General features: G+C 47.3%; 3 protein-coding genes across 5 annotated transcripts; 2 read left to right on the top strand and 1 right to left on the bottom strand.

Annotated features, from left to right (window-relative positions):
• Positions 1-22: 22 nt before the first annotated feature.
• On the top strand, positions 23-2,431 carry LOC113566681 (folylpolyglutamate synthase, mitochondrial-like). The gene is made up of 2 exons (XM_026993401.1): positions 23-323; positions 388-2,431. Exons 1-2 carry the CDS (start codon positions 59-61, stop codon positions 2,286-2,288), a joined length of 2,166 nt encoding a protein of 721 aa, XP_026849202.1. The 5' UTR covers positions 23-58; the 3' UTR covers positions 2,289-2,431.
• Positions 2,432-6,200: 3,769 nt separating this feature from the next.
• LOC113566680 (folylpolyglutamate synthase, mitochondrial-like) lies at positions 6,201-8,609 on the top strand. The gene is made up of 2 exons (XM_026993400.1): positions 6,201-6,501; positions 6,566-8,609. Exons 1-2 carry the CDS (start codon positions 6,237-6,239, stop codon positions 8,464-8,466), a joined length of 2,166 nt encoding a protein of 721 aa, XP_026849201.1. The 5' UTR covers positions 6,201-6,236; the 3' UTR covers positions 8,467-8,609.
• Positions 8,610-8,735: 126 nt separating this feature from the next.
• LOC6604091 (flocculation protein FLO11) lies at positions 8,736-15,362 on the bottom strand. 3 transcript variants are annotated; one of them, XM_026993398.1, is made up of 9 exons: positions 15,333-15,362; positions 13,660-13,957; positions 13,425-13,576; positions 12,752-13,282; positions 11,638-12,581; positions 11,498-11,573; positions 11,131-11,432; positions 10,813-10,978; positions 8,736-10,739 (listed from the first exon to the last, which is right to left on the bottom strand). In XM_026993398.1, exons 2-9 carry the CDS (start codon positions 13,949-13,951, stop codon positions 9,561-9,563), a joined length of 3,642 nt encoding a protein of 1,213 aa, XP_026849199.1. In that variant the 5' UTR covers positions 13,952-13,957; positions 15,333-15,362; the 3' UTR covers positions 8,736-9,560. The 3 variants fall into 3 exon arrangements, with proteins under 3 accessions (XP_026849199.1, XP_026849198.1, XP_026849200.1); XM_026993397.1 differs by lacking the exon at positions 15,333-15,362 and adding an exon at positions 14,953-15,025; XM_026993399.1 differs by lacking the exons at positions 12,752-13,282; positions 15,333-15,362 and adding an exon at positions 14,953-15,025.
• Between the last annotated feature and the right edge of the window lie 1,749 nt (positions 15,363-17,111).

Below are 17,111 nucleotides of genomic sequence, written 5' to 3'. Positions count from 1 at the left end.
CTCACAAATAAATATACAGCCCGTCAAATCAACTCAAAGATCAACAAATATAAAAACGATGTTCAAGAATCGTTTCACGGGTCTTATGACGCGGAAGGGCACGGCCACGGCCACGGCCACGGCCCATGCGAGAAACTACATCTTTCAGAAGAGTTTCAATGCACGCCAAGTGCTGATGGCCAAGGCTAAGGCGAATGGGGCACCACAGACAGAGACCTTGGAGCACCAGACCCCGAATCAAACGCAGCCGGAGAGTGCTTGTCCGGAAGTGAAGACAACAGGAACAACTGCTGTGCCCTTGGCCGAGAATACACGCAAGACAGGTGAGACTTTCGTGTACGTTTTTTCTGCTCAGAATGGCAATGGTATATCCGGCTTCTCTTGCAGTTTCCCTCAAGACATTTACAACCGCCCCATCGGCCAGCTTTTCCGATCAGCGCGAAAGGTGGATGGCCAGGACCAAGGAGATTCAGCGCAAGGCCATGCTGGCAGCCAAAGAAGGTCCTACCAAGGCAGCAAGCAACAAATGGTCGACTCCCGGGCTATACGACTGGCAGCAGCAGCTGTCGCCGCAAAAGAAGCCAAATGTCGATAATGAGATCATCTCCCCAGCGGAAGGCCAACGGAAGTCTTGGACGAATCGCGTGCACGGCTCACAAATGCAGAAGCAGAAACAGACACGGTTCCTTGAGGAACCGAGTGGCAGGCAGCACGCCAGAAGAGATATGGAACAGAAGGGACATAGGATACAGCAGATAACCAGAATGGAGTCCAGAGCTTCGGCAGCAGCAGCCCCTGCAGAGCTCGAGGAACCGAAGAAGAAGTCGCCCGAGCGTTTGGCTTACCTGGAGGCCATCCAAAAGCTGAACAGTTACCACGCTTTCGACTCGGTGCCCGTGCGGATGGGCCGGCAGGGCTCCGATTGCCAGCCGGATCCGATGATAGAACATACCCTGGAGTGCTTGGAGAGGACGAAGCTGTCAAAAGCGCAGTTGGAAAGCATTCCCGTCATACAGATATCCGGATCGAAGGGCAGAGGAACCACATGTGGCCTCGTTCAGAACATCCTGCTCTCGCATGGTATCAAGACAGGGCTACTCTGCTCGCCCCATCTCTTCTTTTCCTGCGAGCGAATACGCATCGATGGGCAGCCCTTGAGTGAGGTTCAGTTCACGAAGCTCTTCTGGAAGATTCATGCCAGGCTGGCAAAAATGCAACCACCGCCAGCCTACGACCAACTCCTGACGGTGATGGCCTTCCATGCGTTCCGCCGGGCGAATGTGGATGTGGCCATTGTGAAGGTGGGCAGTGGAGGCGCCAGCGATTGCACCAACGTCACCTCGCATGCGGGAACCATCGCGATCAACACTCTGAGCCGGGATAAAAGGTCGGATCTGAGGCATACCATGCGGGACATTGCCTGGGCCAAGGCGGCAATCATGAAGCCCTCTGCCAGCATATACACGAATGTCAGCCAAGCAGAGTGCTGTGAGGCCCTAGCCCAGAGGGCCAGGGAGCTTGGCGTCCAGCTCCATCGAGTGCCCACATTCGAAGCCCTGATCGAGGCAAACCTCAACCAAAAGCACCTGCTCTCCAAGGCAAACCATTCCGTGAAGTTGAATGGCTCATTGGCCATCCAGCTGGCGTGCGACTATCTCAGGCGCCACAAGCCGGAGCTTGTGGTGGGATTGGACACAAATACAGTTAAATTGTCTCAACGTGCGGCCCGCGGGATTGGCAGCTTCCAGCCGGCGGGACATTTCGATGTGATCAGACAGGACAGCCTTAATGTCTATTTGGACACGGCTGATTCTGTCGAATCGATGATGGCATGTAGGGAGTGGTTCTATGCCGGTACTCGGGCCAGTCGCTCGCCAAAGATTCTGCTGTACAGTAGGGGGAACGAGTTCAATGCCAAGGATCTTCTAGCGATCCTTCGCTTCAAAGTGCGCTTCGATGAAGCCTGCTTTGTGCCATGCCCCAGTTTCTTCGAGGGCGAAATCGTAGCCGAGGAGTTATCCGCGGCCATGGTCTGGGACGACAAGCAGGAGCTGCAGCGGGCAAAGAACAACGCCAGAGCCTGGTGTCGTCTCTGCGAGGAGATGGGAAAGAAGGACACCTCCCATCTTACCCTCTCGGTCAACTCATGCTTTGACCACGTCCGCACCAAGTATGGCCAGCAGAGTGAAGTCGATGTCTTGGTAACTGGCTCCCGACAGTTGGTGGCTGCAGCCATGACGACGCTCAACAAAATGAGGGGCTCTAAGGCTCCAAGCCACCACAGTTGATCCATTTAAATTTTGTAGTTTTTCTTCCAAATTTCGAAAGCCAAACGAATATGGAATGGAATCACCACCAAAAACTCCAGCTAGAGCAAGTACGATTTTAAATAAATCCCAAACAGAATAGTTTTTATCATAGACCAATGAAATTTACGCGATGCCAATCTGTGAGGGAGTCATGGCCTTTATCTCGTGGAGCTGTTGGTCTCACTAGAAAGCCCCATTGCGCCATTGCCCCATTGTCGGTCCCGAAACCCAGTTGAACACAGTTGTAGTTCGGAGAAACTCACACAGATTTTAATGGTAATATATTCGTGCTCAAAGGTCAGCCAGCAAGTCGCAGTGCAGATATGCAGTCCAGATATGGCTGTGCTGCGGCTGTCCTTGAAATCAATTAACAGACTGAAGGGCTTAACACTACAAAATCAAAGTCTATACGATTGAATATAGTCTATTGTTTTGTTCGATTCCAGTCAAACGTCTCTTCCACGGCTGGCATATGTTTCCTTTGGAATGCCAAGCCCCTTTTGATTATCTTTCAGTTTAGTGAACGTCTATTTGGCCATCAATCGTAAAAATAAAAAAAAATATATATCTTTCCATTGTGGTAGGTAGGAGTACACTATGGTACTACACATCGAATTAAATTGAAACAGTAATAGTTATATCTAAACTAAACGAGTGCGACTACACTTTCTTCTCTTGTGTATACGTGGATGTGGATGTGTATACGGGTTTCGTGGTGTGGTCATCAGTTAATTCTTTCACTTCAGTGCCGCGTTCAGTGCGACGTTTGAAACGCGCCTTAAACTAAGTTAATCCAAAATGTAATGCAAAAATCAAAATAAACAAAATCATTTCCATTTGTAGCCACTTGGCAGCTACGATACTTGAAGTACGATAACGTAAAATAAAGCGTCCTAATACTTTCTTCTTAGCTTAATTGTTTAACTCTTTAATTTGTGTTAATCCGTGTGTTTGTGATGGCTCTCAAAGACTCAGTCTTGACATTCTCTGATGAAGGTGTATTCCGTTGGTTTGGTGGGTTTGGGAGGGGTTGTCCTGGGTAAGAAACGACAGGATATTATTTTGTTTGGCTCAAAAGTTCAGGATCAATGTTGGTTTCGGGACCGCAGCATCGGGAGGAAGACGCTCAAGCTGGATTGAAGGTGTGTCCATCATGGCCGTGGTGACTACAGACAGAGACGAATACGGCATCATCTCTGCCATTATAGCTTTCAAACGTTCGAAGGGCAAAACGGCCACACACATGGAATGCCCCTGCTGATGACATTCATCCGAGCAGATGTTCAAGGGATCGTTGAGCGGTATACCGGGCACAGGACGGACTACGGGGACCATGGGCACATCGGGATTGCCGACCAAGGCGCTCGTTGCGGTGAGCAGCTGGGTGACGAGCACCAATTTAAAGAGCTTTAGCTGATTTCCATTTTTGCTGATATCCATTACGGCGCGCATCATGAGGGCCGAGTTGGTCTGGCATTTGGGGATCAGCAGCAGCTCTTCCACCGTGGGACACTGGGCCAGCAGATCGCTAAAGTTCCCGTCCAAATCCACGTTGACCAGCTCGAGGCGACGGACGCCCCCGGCTTGGGCGAGTCCCCTCATGATCTCGTCGACTGGGAACAAAGTCTTCTTCCTTTGGTCCGTTTCTATGCGGAACATCTGCAATTTCGTGAGTGTCGGGAGCATCTCGTTGCCCAGCTGGAGCCGGTGCATGCTCTGGCAGTAGCCCAGAATCAGAGTCTCCAGATTGGGTAGATCCTTTAGAAACAGCAAGCTACCAAAATTCTTAACGCCGCGCAGGCTCAGGACGTGCAGGTGCGTCAGTTTGCCTACGAGGGGCAGACCGGTGATCGATGCCTTCGTATCGGTCATGCGAACGCGCAGCTCATACAGGTTTTCGATCTTGTCGATGTCGGTCATGTTGAGGCACGAGCTGACGCAAGTGCACATCAGCTTCTCAAGTTGAGGCAAGCTACGGAAGATCTGGTGCAGGAAGTCAGCTTTCGTATGATCGTATGATCGGTGCGCACCGAGCGCATATCCGTCAGCACGCGCATGTCCCCAGCGACGAGGGTACCGCTAGTGGGTATGATCGCGCCCATCATGTCGAGTTCGCGTGTGCCGTTGCGTGCCATCTCACGCACCAAAGCTGGCCAATTGTTGACCTTTGTGCCGCGAAGCGAAACTGATTTCCATACTTCAGCGTCACGGGAGCACAAGTGCCACAGCTTGGACACTTCCGAGCAATTGGCCCGATCCTGAAAGATACATTGATTCGATTCAGTTCGGTTCGGTTGGAGCCTGCCTTTCTTTAGATTCTTTCGGTAATTACCTGCTGGTTTAGTGTCTGCATTAGGCTGGTTAAGAACCGGCAATTGAAGCCGCTTCCAAACATCTGCTCCCACGGGTTATCGGGTGGCGACGATTGCTTGGGTGCAGCAATCCGTTTATCGTAGACTTCATAGTAACTAGTCAAGTCCGGCGGATTTGGGACAAGTCTGGTTTGGGGATAGGGCAAAAGCAAAAACAATGACAAAAATTGATTAGTGGACTGTTAAGGAAGAAAACGGGTATGCCAAGGCATCAACCACTAATCTAATCAGACCTCAAGGTCTCAAGGTTCCAAGTGCCTAAGTGCCCAAAGACTCACACTTTTTGTTGGCTTGTCATAGCCGGCTCTGCAACGGCGGAAATCGCCTTCTGACCGCTGATGACCACGACCTCTTGGTGCGTGTACAAATTAATTGGCGTTGAAGCTGGGGTTGTGTCTGTGCTGAGTAGCTCCGCCGGCGGCATCTCGCCAGGCGGCTCGAGCACTTTTATGTCGTCCAGCCCATTGCTAACAGTGCCCGCCTGGTAGCTCTTCTCGCTTTCCCCCTCGCCGTCCTGTAGCTCCCCATATGCAGCCGTCAACGAAGCAACGATTTGAATGCACCCCATAGACGGGGATGCGTGTATTCCCGTATTCACGACAGAGAACAAAACTCACTTGCATTTTAATTGTACAATTTGCCTATCTTTTATAACTATTTTACCGAACAATAAAAAAGTATCTTGCTCGAAAGATACACATCCATAAGTATTTACTTATTTCATGCCATCTCCCAGCATAAACTTATTTTTATTGAATTTAGAACTTATGTAGAAAGTTATTTACTTAAATCTAAAACATATCCATCAACCATTAACCTTTTTATTAAATTTTGTATAAAAGATATCATTATTTATTACTATTTATTAGGCAGGGAAACGTTGAGTATTCCCACTAACATTCTGCAGTCCTTCCGAGGTAGTACTTTTTTCCATACATGGGAGGCAGGTTCTCAGTTCTTCCGTTCGCCAGCAAGACGCCTTCCTTAGCCAGAACGACCGCTGCCCCCCCAAAACCGAGGCACTTGAAAAACTTGAGGAAATACTTCATTGAAGTCTCAAGAATGGTTTTGATAAGAGCCAAAAATGATTTATACCTACAACCTAACCTACAAATTTCTTAAGACTAAGAAAAGATTTTCTGGGATCATTCAAAGATATTTAAATATTAAAGAGAGACTTTTATCACACACATAGGAGATAGTAATAAAGGAATCTATGGCATAAAAATAGCGAACAAAATGAACTTTTGCTGATTTTAATATATTTTCACAAACAAGTTTATGAAATTGTATTAAAATATGTGTTCATTGGCTGTTTTTAATTTTTCTTACCTTGGTAGTGGTCCTTATATAGATCCTATGTGTTTGTTTGCTGCTGTAAGGCTTTTTCGATTTCAGTATCCATCTAGTCCCCTTATTTGAAAACAGAAATACTTTATTCTACTCTACCATATCGTTTGATGTAATTCAATTTTCAAATTCAGAGGTAATCGAACACTCACAAATAAATATACAGCCCGTCAAATCAACTCAAAGATCAACAAATATAAAAACGATGTTCAAGAATCGTTTCACGGGTCTTATGACGCGGAAGGGCACGGCCACGGCCACGGCCACGGCCCATGCGAGAAACTACATCTTTCAGAAGAGTTTCAATGCACGCCAAGTGCTGATGGCCAAGGCTAAGGCGAATGGGGCACCACAGACAGAGACCTTGGAGCACCAGACCCCGAATCAAACGCAGCCGGAGAGTGCTTGTCCGGAAGTGAAGACAACAGGAACAACTGCTGTGCCCTTGGCCGAGAATACACGCAAGACAGGTGAGACTTTCGTGTACGTTTTTTCTGCTCAGAATGGCAATGGTATATCCGGCTTCTCTTGCAGTTTCCCTCAAGACATTTACAACCGCCCCATCGGCCAGCTTTTCCGATCAGCGCGAAAGGTGGATGGCCAGGACCAAGGAGATTCAGCGCAAGGCCATGCTGGCAGCCAAAGAAGGTCCTACCAAGGCAGCAAGCAACAAATGGTCGACTCCCGGGCTATACGACTGGCAGCAGCAGCTGTCGCCGCAAAAGAAGCCAAATGTCGATAATGAGATCATCTCCCCAGCGGAAGGCCAACGGAAGTCTTGGACGAATCGCGTGCACGGCTCACAAATGCAGAAGCAGAAACAGACACGGTTCCTTGAGGAACCGAGTGGCAGGCAGCACGCCAGAAGAGATATGGAACAGAAGGGACATAGGATACAGCAGATAACCAGAATGGAGTCCAGAGCTTCGGCAGCAGCAGCCCCTGCAGAGCTCGAGGAACCGAAGAAGAAGTCGCCCGAGCGTTTGGCTTACCTGGAGGCCATCCAAAAGCTGAACAGTTACCACGCTTTCGACTCGGTGCCCGTGCGGATGGGCCGGCAGGGCTCCGATTGCCAGCCGGATCCGATGATAGAACATACCCTGGAGTGCTTGGAGAGGACGAAGCTGTCAAAAGCGCAGTTGGAAAGCATTCCCGTCATACAGATATCCGGATCGAAGGGCAGAGGAACCACATGTGGCCTCGTTCAGAACATCCTGCTCTCGCATGGTATCAAGACAGGGCTACTCTGCTCGCCCCATCTCTTCTTTTCCTGCGAGCGAATACGCATCGATGGGCAGCCCTTGAGTGAGGTTCAGTTCACGAAGCTCTTCTGGAAGATTCATGCCAGGCTGGCAAAAATGCAACCACCGCCAGCCTACGACCAACTCCTGACGGTGATGGCCTTCCATGCGTTCCGCCGGGCGAATGTGGATGTGGCCATTGTGAAGGTGGGCAGTGGAGGCGCCAGCGATTGCACCAACGTCACCTCGCATGCGGGAACAATCGGCATCAACACTCTGAGCCGGGATAAAAGGTCGGATCTGAGGCATACCATGCGGGACATTGCCTGGGCCAAGGCGGCAATCATGAAGCCCTCTGCCAGCATATACACGAATGTCAGCCAAGCAGAGTGCTGTGAGGCCCTAGCCCAGAGGGCCAGGGAGCTTGGCGTCCAGCTCCATCGAGTGCCCACATTCGAAGCCCTGATCGAGGCAAACCTCAACCAAAAGCACCTGCTCTCCAAGGCAAACCATTCCGTGAAGTTGAATGGCTCATTGGCCATCCAGCTGGCGTGCGACTATCTCAGGCGCCACAAGCCGGAGTTTGTGGTGGGATTGGACACAAATACAGTTAAATTGTCTCAACGTGCGGCCCGCGGGATTGGCAGCTTCCAGCCGGCGGGACATTTCGATGTGATCAGACAGGACAGCCTTAATGTCTATTTGGACACGGCTGATTCTGTCGAATCGATGATGGCATGTAGGGAGTGGTTCTATGCCGGTACTCGGGCCAGTCGCTCGCCAAAGATTCTGCTGTACAGTAGGGGGAACGAGTTCAATGCCAAGGATCTTCTAGCGATCCTTCGCTTCAAAGTGCGCTTCGATGAAGCCTGCTTTGTGCCATGCCCCAGTTTCTTCGAGGGCGAAATCGTAGCCGAGGAGTTATCCGCGGCCATGGTCTGGGACGACAAGCAGGAGCTGCAGCGGGCAAAGAACAACGCCAGAGCCTGGTGTCGTCTCTGCGAGGAGATCGGAAAGAAGGACACCTCCCATCTTACCCTCTCGGTCAACTCATGCTTTGACCACGTCCGCACCAAGTATGGCCAGCAGAGTGAAGTCGATGTCTTGGTAACTGGCTCCCGACAGTTGGTGGCTGCAGCCATGACGACGCTCAACAAAATGAGGGGCTCTAAGGCTCCAAGCCACCACAGTTGATCCATTTAAATTTTGTAGTTTTTCTTCCAAATTTCGAAAGCCAAACGAATATGGAATGGAATCACCACCAAAAACTCCAGCTAGAGCAAGTACGATTTTAAATAAATCCCAAACAGAATAGTTTTTATCATAGACCAATGAAATTTACGCGATGCCAATCTGTGAGGGAGTCATGGCCTTTATCTCGTGGAGCTGTTGGTCTCACTAGAAAGCCCCATTGCGCCATTGCCCCATTGTCGGTCCCGAAACCCAGTTGAACACAGTTGTAGTTCGGAGAAACTCACACAGATTTTAATGGTAATATATTCGTGCTCAAAGGTCAGCCAGCAAGTCGCAGTGCAGATATGCAGTCCAGATATGGCTGTGCTGCGGCTGTCCTTGAAATCAATTAACAGACTGAAGGGCTTAACACTACAAAATCAAAGTCTATACGATTGAATATAGTCTATTGTTTTGTTCGATTCCAGTCAAACGTCTCTTCCACGGCTGGCATATGTTTCCTTTGGAATGCCAAGCCCCTTTTGATTATCTTTCAGTTTAGTGAACGTCTATTTGGCCATCAATCGTAAAAATAAAAAAAAATATATATCTTTCCATTGTGGTAGGTAGGAGTACACTATGGTACTACACATCGAATTAAATTGAAACAGTAATAGTTATATCTAAACTAAACGAGTGCGACTACACTTTCTTCTCTTGTGTATATACGTGGATGTGGATGTGTATACGGGTTTCGTGGTGTGGTCATCAGTTAATTCTTTCACTTCAGTGCCGCGTTCAGTGCGACGTTTGAAACGCGCCTTAAACTAAGTTAATCCAAAATGTAATGCAAAAATCAAAATAAACAAAATCATTTCCATTTGTAGCCACTTGGCAGCTACGATACTTGAAGTACGATAACGTAAAATAAAGCGTCCTAATACTTTCTTCTTAGCTTAATTGTTTAACTCTTTAATTTGTGTTAATCCGTGTGTTTGTGATGGCTCTCAAAGACTCAGTCTTGACATTCTCTGATGAAGGTGTATTCCGTTGGTTTGGTGGGTTTGGGAGGGGTTGTCCTGGGTAAGAAACGACAGGATATTATTTTGTTTGGCTCAAAAGTTCAGGATCAATGTTGGTTTCGGGACCGCAGCATCGGGAGGAAGACGCTCAAGCTGGATTGAAGGTGTGTCCATCATGGCCGTGGTGACTACAGACAGAGACGAATACGGCATCATCTCTGCCATTATAGCTTTCAAACGTTCGAAGGGCAAAACGGCCACACACATGGAATGCCCCTGCTGATGACATTCATCCGAGCAGATGTTCAAGGGATCGTTGAGCGGTATACCGGGCACAGGACGGACTACGGGGACCATGGGCACATCGGGATTGCCGACCAAGGCGCTCGTTGCGGTGAGCAGCTGGGTGACGAGCACCAATTTAAAGAGCTTTAGCTGATTTCCATTTTTGCTGATATCCATTACGGCGCGCATCATGAGGGCCGAGTTGGTCTGGCATTTGGGGATCAGCAGCAGCTCTTCCACCGTGGGACACTGGGCCAGCAGATCGCTAAAGTTCCCGTCCAAATCCACGTTGACCAGCTCGAGGCGACGGACGCCCCCGGCTTGGGCGAGTCCCCTCATGATCTCGTCGACTGGGAACAAAGTCTTCTTCCTTTGGTCCGTTTCTATGCGGAACATCTGCAATTTCGTGAGTGTCGGGAGCATCTCGTTGCCCAGCTGGAGCCGGTGCATGCTCTGGCAGTAGCCCAGAATCAGAGTCTCCAGATTGGGTAGATCCTTTAGAAACAGCAAGCTACCAAAATTCTTAACGCCGCGCAGGCTCAGGACGTGCAGGTGCGTCAGTTTGCCTACGAGGGGCAGACCGGTGATCGATGCCTTCGTATCGGTCATGCGAACGCGCAGCTCATACAGGTTTTCGATCTTGTCGATGTCGGTCATGTTGAGGCACGAGCTGACGCAAGTGCACATCAGCTTCTCAAGTTGAGGCAAGCTACGGAAGATCTGGTGCAGGAAGTCAGCTTTCGTATGATCGGTGCGCACCGAGCGCATATCCGTCAGCACGCGCATGTCCCCAGCGACGAGGGTACCGCTAGTGGGTATGATCGCGCCCATCATGTCGAGTTCGCGTGTGCCGTTGCGTGCCATCTCACGCACCAAAGCTGGCCAATTGTTGACCTTTGTGCCGCGAAGCGAAACTGATTTCCATACTTCAGCGTCACGGGAGCACAAGTGCCACAGCTTGGATACTTCCGAGCAATTGGCCCGATCCTGAAAGATACATTGATTCGATTCAGTTCGGTTCGGTTGGAGCCTGCCTTTCTTTAGATTTTTCGGTAATTACCTGCTGGTTTAGTGTCTGCATTAGGCTGGTTAAGAACCGGCAATTGAAGCCGCTTCCAAACATCTGCTCCCACGGGTTATCGGGTGGCGACGATTGCTTGGGTGCAGCAATCCGTTTATCGTAGACTTCATAGTAACTAGTCAAGTCCGGCGGATTTGGGACAAGTCTGGTTTGGGGATAGGGCAAAAGCAAAAACAATGACAAAAATTGATTAGTGGACTGTTAAGGAAGAAAACGGGTATGCCAAGGCATCAACCACTAATCTAATCAGACCTCAAGGTCTCAAGGTTCCAAGTGCCTAAGTGCCCAAAGACTCACACTTTTTGTTGGCTTGTCATAGCCGGCTCTGCAACGGCGGAAATCGCCTTCTGACCGCTGATGACCACGACCTCTTGGTGCGTGTACAAATTAATTGGCGTTGAAGCTGGGGTTGTGTCTGTGCTGAGTAGCTCCGCCGGCGGCATCTCGCCAGGCGGCTCGAGCACTTTTATGTCGTCCAGCCCATTGCTAACAGTGCCCGCCTGGTAGCTCTTCTCGCTTTCCCCCTCGCCGTCCTGTAGCTCCCCATATGCAGCCATCAGGGGAACAGCATCCACACTCTCCGCCGACTGCACGCAGCTCTGCAATTATACAATCGTGCGATATATGTGACAGCACACACAAAATGTGAAACACAAACACTGACCTGGCAGACGCTTCCCTCGATTAGCTTTAGGCAGAATCCACAGGTCTCGCGCGTTTCCTGGCGCACTGGGGCGGCGCTACAGAGTAAAGGATTAGGGTCACAATTAACTCAGGAATGCACAGGGTAAGGGACATGCTTACCATGAACTGGCGGTTACGGTCGACGATGCAGCAGCTCTGGCGTTCCCATTTATGGCGGCGGCAAGGAGGCGCGCATTACCCTTGACGGCCATGGTGGCGGTCCAACCCTCAGGGACAGAGGTGGCGCCCTTCGGCAACTTCGGCTTAGGTACGCGTTTGCCCATTACAGGGGCTTCCACCACTTTGGCTGCCAGAGGTTTTATAGCTTCGAGTGCTAGTGGTTTCACAGGCTTGAGTGCCAGAAGTGTCATAGATTCGTCTGCCATCGACAGAAAATCGTCAATCGATTTGAGACGTTTGCCAAACGCCGCTGTGCCAGCTTCTGCCTGGGGCTTTGAATGGGACTCGGCTCCGATCGTCTGACGACGTTTCTGTTTAGCCTTTGTTTTGTCGGACGCCGTCGATTTGCGGCGCTCCTTTAAGGCGGCAAGGTGATCTTCACGACTCAAGGCCTGGCGGACCGTCTCGTACTGGGCTTCGGCACCCAGGATATGCGTCCCGAAGATAAAATGTTCTTTGGTGAGTTCCCCCTGCAGCATTGGTATAATTTCACTAATTTTTCGGCACTTCTTGCCGGAGGGCGATGTGTAGAATATGTGATTCGAGCTGTTGGTTAAGGGGCTTGGAGTTACCACCTCCCGCGTCCAGCCATATTTGAACGGCACGCGATAGAGCTCGTCGGAAATATTTGCCTTTGGCTTTTTGCCTGTCTCCGAGTAAACACTCTTGCGTCGATCGGTCGTCGCGGGTGCCATCACTTCCTCTGGATCGTCGTCATCCGCGCAGATGAGTCTTGGTGGTGGCCCACGATTCTTCTTCTTGTTTTTCGAAAGGTCGTCGTGATCCTTAGTTTTGATTGACGACCTTGGGCGTTTTCGTGAAAGTGGATTCGAGGAACCGGAGAGAGACACCGGAGACGTGCCAGCAGAAATCACCGCCTCATCCTAGTGGGGACAAGACGAGTGGAAGAAAATGTCAAAGGTTAGTGTGTGGTCTTGTCTGGTCTGCGTGTCTACAACGATAGCAGTAGGCTTTAATTATTTTTTAGTAGTTATATTTCTTATCTCTTATTGCTTTGTTTTGTTTTATTTGAATTTGAATTGTTTTTCACCACCTTCTTGTCTAAATCTGTTGCTGTTTGCTGCTGCTGACTTGCAGTTGCTGTTGTTGTTGTTGGTGGTGGTGGTTCTGGTTCGCTTATGCTTGTGCTTGAAGCCACAGACGAGTTGTTTGAAGAGATGTTTGAGATGTTCTCCAAAGAGTGGTTGCTGTTGTTGTTGGCAGGTGCCGTTGGTGAAAATGTTGGGCTGGGAGGAGTCGTCGGAGTCGGAAGGGTTGTTAATGGTGTTACTGGTCTTACTGTTGATGCGGATGATACTGGAGTGGTTATATTAGGAGAGGAGGAAGTTGTTGTTGTTGTAGTTTTTGTTGCTGTTGTTGTTAGTTGGACGAAAGGATGGGTCTTCTCCGTGCGGGAGGATGGTGATGGTGATGTTGACATCGGAGTGTCCGCGTCCGGGCTAGCGGGATCAGCTGGAGCACCAGCAACGGCCTGTACTGCTGATTCTGCCGTTGATTCTGTCTGTTGTTCACGGGGGAATACCCTCAGACCACTCGTGCAAAGGGCCCTGATCTCAGCTGGCGACTGTTGTAGTGGATATTAGATAGAGGCAGAGAGAGAGAGAGAGAGAGAGAGAGAGAGAGAGAGAAAGAATATAGAGAGAACCAACCAAAAAGAACAACCTCTCTACGAATTCGAAAACGTATCTCTATTAGGTGCTACTTGCCCGCGTTTCCTCTTCGGAGTCATCTAACATTCCTTGCTGCATATAAGATAGGGAGGGATTTGTTCCGGAATATCCCTTCAATCCGGCATTTGTCGGTTTGCGGTCTTCTTTCGACTTTTTATTCTTCTTTTTGTGCTTCTTATCATTGTTGCCTGTGTTTTGGGAGGGGGCCAAAAAGGAGGCGAAAGCAATTAGAATCTGGATATTGGAGTTGATAATATTTCCAGCCTCTTACCTTTGGCCAGTTTCAAGGGGCCATGCACATTGTATTCACTGTTTGGGCTGCTGTTGGATTCGTTTGCGGACATTTCCGCAGCAAAAGCATTGGCCACCAGCACGCGATCCACCATTCTGGAACCATTGACGCCATTACTGGGTCTGTTCTCGGGGCGCCGACCAAAGTTTCCCGATGGCGACGGCATGGTTCCGCTGCTGGAGTTGCTGCTGCGGGATTGCGATTTGTCGCGTCGCTTCGAGCGCGATTTTCTGTCATTCGACGTTCCGGGAATGTCGTCGTGCGAGCTCATAGCGTTCTGAAAAATTGGAGGATCAGACTTGTAGCTTTTTTTTTTAATATTTAACAGCTTCGCTTTCAATATCTCCCAAATAATTAGAGTCTAATTAATGACTTCTCTGATAGCAAACACACACACACAGAAACGAGCGCATACGCAAAGTTCGTGCAGAACGACGCGCATCCCAGCGGTCATTTTTCGTACTAGGCGCTTCCCTAGTGCAGCGCAATTTGTGCGTGTTCGTTCGTGCGCGCACACACATCAGAAAATTAAAGTTGCACACGAACATGTGTACGCACAAACACACACACACACAATTGAGGCTCTTGACGACTGCGGTTGCCGCAAAGCCCGATTTTGCGTTTCGTATTTCGCCCTTTTGAAAATGGGGTCATTTTGAAGTATAATACAACACACAATTAGATTTATATTACTGTTTTCGCGATGCTATTCGTGTGGTTTTTTTTTTTAGCTTTTCTACGAAATGGGTAGATTTGCAGAAAAGCACGCATTTTCTCACATTTACATGTAGACACAAATCAGACCAGCAACAAATTATTTGAGAAGAAAAATATGAAGCGGCTCTCTATCTCTTGGGCGCTTCGTTTGTTTTGTTTTGTGTTCTATAAAATACTTATGCATGTACACAGACACACACCACGACAGAAAGCACCGCTTCCCTTTGAGACAGGCGGCACGCACAGGCGAAGCGAACACAATAGATGCAGTATACCAATAACTTTGCGAAAAATAAAACTTTGTATGTATACTCGTAGAGTACGGGAAAATAGCTAAAATTACAATCTAACAATTATCTTCAAGGCTCTCGCTGTTGCCGCTTATTTCGCATTTCACATTTTACGCATGCCTTTGCGTTGGTATGTGTGCGAGACAGCGAAATTTACTGTACATGAGTGACGCCACTCAGCCGCATTCTAAACGGAGCTGCGAAAATTCCATTTCCGAAGCGAAAACGTGCTCAATATGAATATTTTGTGGCCTTTCCAACTTACCCTCTCAAATAGTCAAATAATTAAACGAACACTTGGGCAAAATTTGCCTCTCAACGGCTCTTAAATTGAAACAACAACGCGCAGAAACTGTTTCCGTAGTGACCAGTGTGACCGCGGATTTATCGATAAGATGTACGGTCCGACCCTCAGAAATATACCGTCTTATTTAAAAAATATACCGTAAATATACTGACGAATTCAAGTTCTACTTTACATATTACTCGTTTTTGATATTCTGTGGAATATTCTCAGCTATATAGCACATTTAGCCATGCCCACATAATTTTATACGATTCATGAATAATTTTTCTACTTAACTGGGTCATACTTAATACTTGCTTCTATTGCAATATGAATATTTTGTGGCCTTTCCAACTTACCCTCTCAAATAGTCAAATAATTAAACGAACACTTGCGCAAAATTTGCCTGCTTAACGGCTCTTAAATTAAAACAACAACGCGCAGTAACTGTTTCCGTAGTGACCAGTGTGACCGCGGGTTTATCGATAAGATATACGGTCCGACCCCAGAAATATACCGCAATATACCGTCTCATTTTTAAAATATACCGTAAAAATACTGACGAATTCAAGTTCTACTTTAAATATTCCTCGTTTAACTTAACTGACTTGTTTTTCTGCTACGGCGATTGCTGTTTTTGCGCCTCAACAACAATATATCGTCTCGTTATGATGTAAAAACGAACTTAGCCCACTTCAGCCCCTATATTTAAATAGTTCAACTACTTGAGGTAAATGGCGGAAAATATTAACGATTGTAAATTCTTCTTGTAGATCCATGCCATTTTTCCTGTGAACTTCAAAAAACACCACGATATCTTTTTCCTGAACTGCGCTAAAATTATTAAATTTTCATTATGTTCGTTGGAAAATTGAGATTCCCCGTTGGCTTATAATAGGTTAATCGTTCTCCGTCAAGGATTGGAAACCATATTCCTCGATTATGATATTCCGTCGAATATTACTAGCTATATAGAAGAATTAGCCATGCCCACATAATTTTATCCGATTAATGTATCTATTTTCTAATTGACTGTCTTATTTTAAACACTTGCTTTAGTTACATTTAGTCTAAGAAAATGTTTAAGCAAGAACAAACAATACGGACAGACTATTGATGCTAATCACGAATATATATATACATATGTATGTATGCTTAATGGGGTCGGAAACGCTTCCTTCTGGGCGTTACACACATACATTTTCCCCAAAAATCTAATTTACTCACTACTCTTTTTGAGTATCGTGTATAATAATATAGTCTGTGGCCGAGGCGTATTTATTATAATTTTATAATCTTGCAATCGTAAGTAACTCAGTCAGGCAGCTCCTTTTAGACTTTCTTGGAATGAAACTTTTGAAATTGAAATTTTGACTAATTGTCTTTGTACATTTTTAGATTAGACAGCAAAAACCGCAACTTTTTATAACAGAACATTTTTACGATTCACAATAATTAGGAATATTTATTTACAATATTCATATTGCACATTGAAATAAGTTTATTATATTTTTACTGTCATCAATGAATAAATCAGACTTAAAAAAAAGCCCATTGTGCGTTCCCCGAAGATGTGATGTTTGGGAAAAGGCTATAAGGCGGTTAGACTTTGCTAAATTTCCTGCGAAGAAAGATATAGGAAAGAGAGATAGATAAAACGCAAAATTTGTGGCCGTAGCCATCTCTAAACACACCTCCCAGCTATCAGTCGAATGAATGAGGTACACCATATTTTGTTTTTACACTGAAAATTTGAAAATCAAAAATTGTATATCTTTCTACACGATTTTATTATATTTAGCACGGTTCAAAATAACATAACACAAAAAGATAAAAACACACAAAGGAAACAAGAAAGATCATAAAGTACATACATATGTACATAAAAGAAAATTTACTGGTTGGAGCTATTGTAGATAGCAGATACATAGATAGATTGTAGATAGATTTAGGGGAATTCCCTTTTTGTAGAAACCATTTTTTTTCTTTGTGGCAAGGTCGGCTAGCCAGTCATCCCAGGGCTGGGTGCTTCCCAAGCCCTCAGGTCGCACAATATACCAACTGATTGGACATCTCGGACAATTGAAACAACCAAAATAACCGAGCAAAAAATTGCAAACAGACTCTACTCGACAAAC

The sequence above is a fragment of the Drosophila persimilis genome, unplaced genomic scaffold (assembly GCF_003286085.1).
Source record: "Drosophila persimilis strain 14011-0111.01,24,50 unplaced genomic scaffold, DperRS2 tig00000829-arrow-arrow-pilon, whole genome shotgun sequence".
Classification (NCBI taxonomy): domain Eukaryota; kingdom Metazoa; phylum Arthropoda; class Insecta; order Diptera; family Drosophilidae; genus Drosophila; species Drosophila persimilis.
Note: the sequence above shows the minus strand (reverse complement) of the source record. Positions and strands in the feature narration are given on the sequence as shown.

Bases quoted from the DNA above. Each gene is read 5' to 3' on its own strand.
- LOC113566681 (XM_026993401.1), top strand. From the start codon at position 59: ATGTTCAAGAATCGTTTCACGGGTCTTATGACGCGGAAGGGCACGGCC. The intron at 324-387 runs GTGAGACTTTCG...CTTCTCTTGCAG, and splicing joins CGAGAATACACGCAAGACAG to TTTCCCTCAAGACATTTACA.
- LOC113566680 (XM_026993400.1), top strand. From the start codon at position 6,237: ATGTTCAAGAATCGTTTCACGGGTCTTATGACGCGGAAGGGCACGGCC. The intron at 6,502-6,565 runs GTGAGACTTTCG...CTTCTCTTGCAG, and splicing joins CGAGAATACACGCAAGACAG to TTTCCCTCAAGACATTTACA.
- LOC6604091 (XM_026993398.1), bottom strand. From the start codon at position 13,951: ATGAGCTCGCACGACGACATTCCCGGAACGTCGAATGACAGAAAATCG. The intron at 13,283-13,424 runs GCAAGTAGCACC...CCACTACAACAG, and splicing joins ACTCCGAAGAGGAAACGCGG to TCGCCAGCTGAGATCAGGGC. The intron at 11,574-11,637 runs GTAAGCATGTCC...TTTACTCTGTAG, and splicing joins ACCGTAACCGCCAGTTCATG to CGCCGCCCCAGTGCGCCAGG.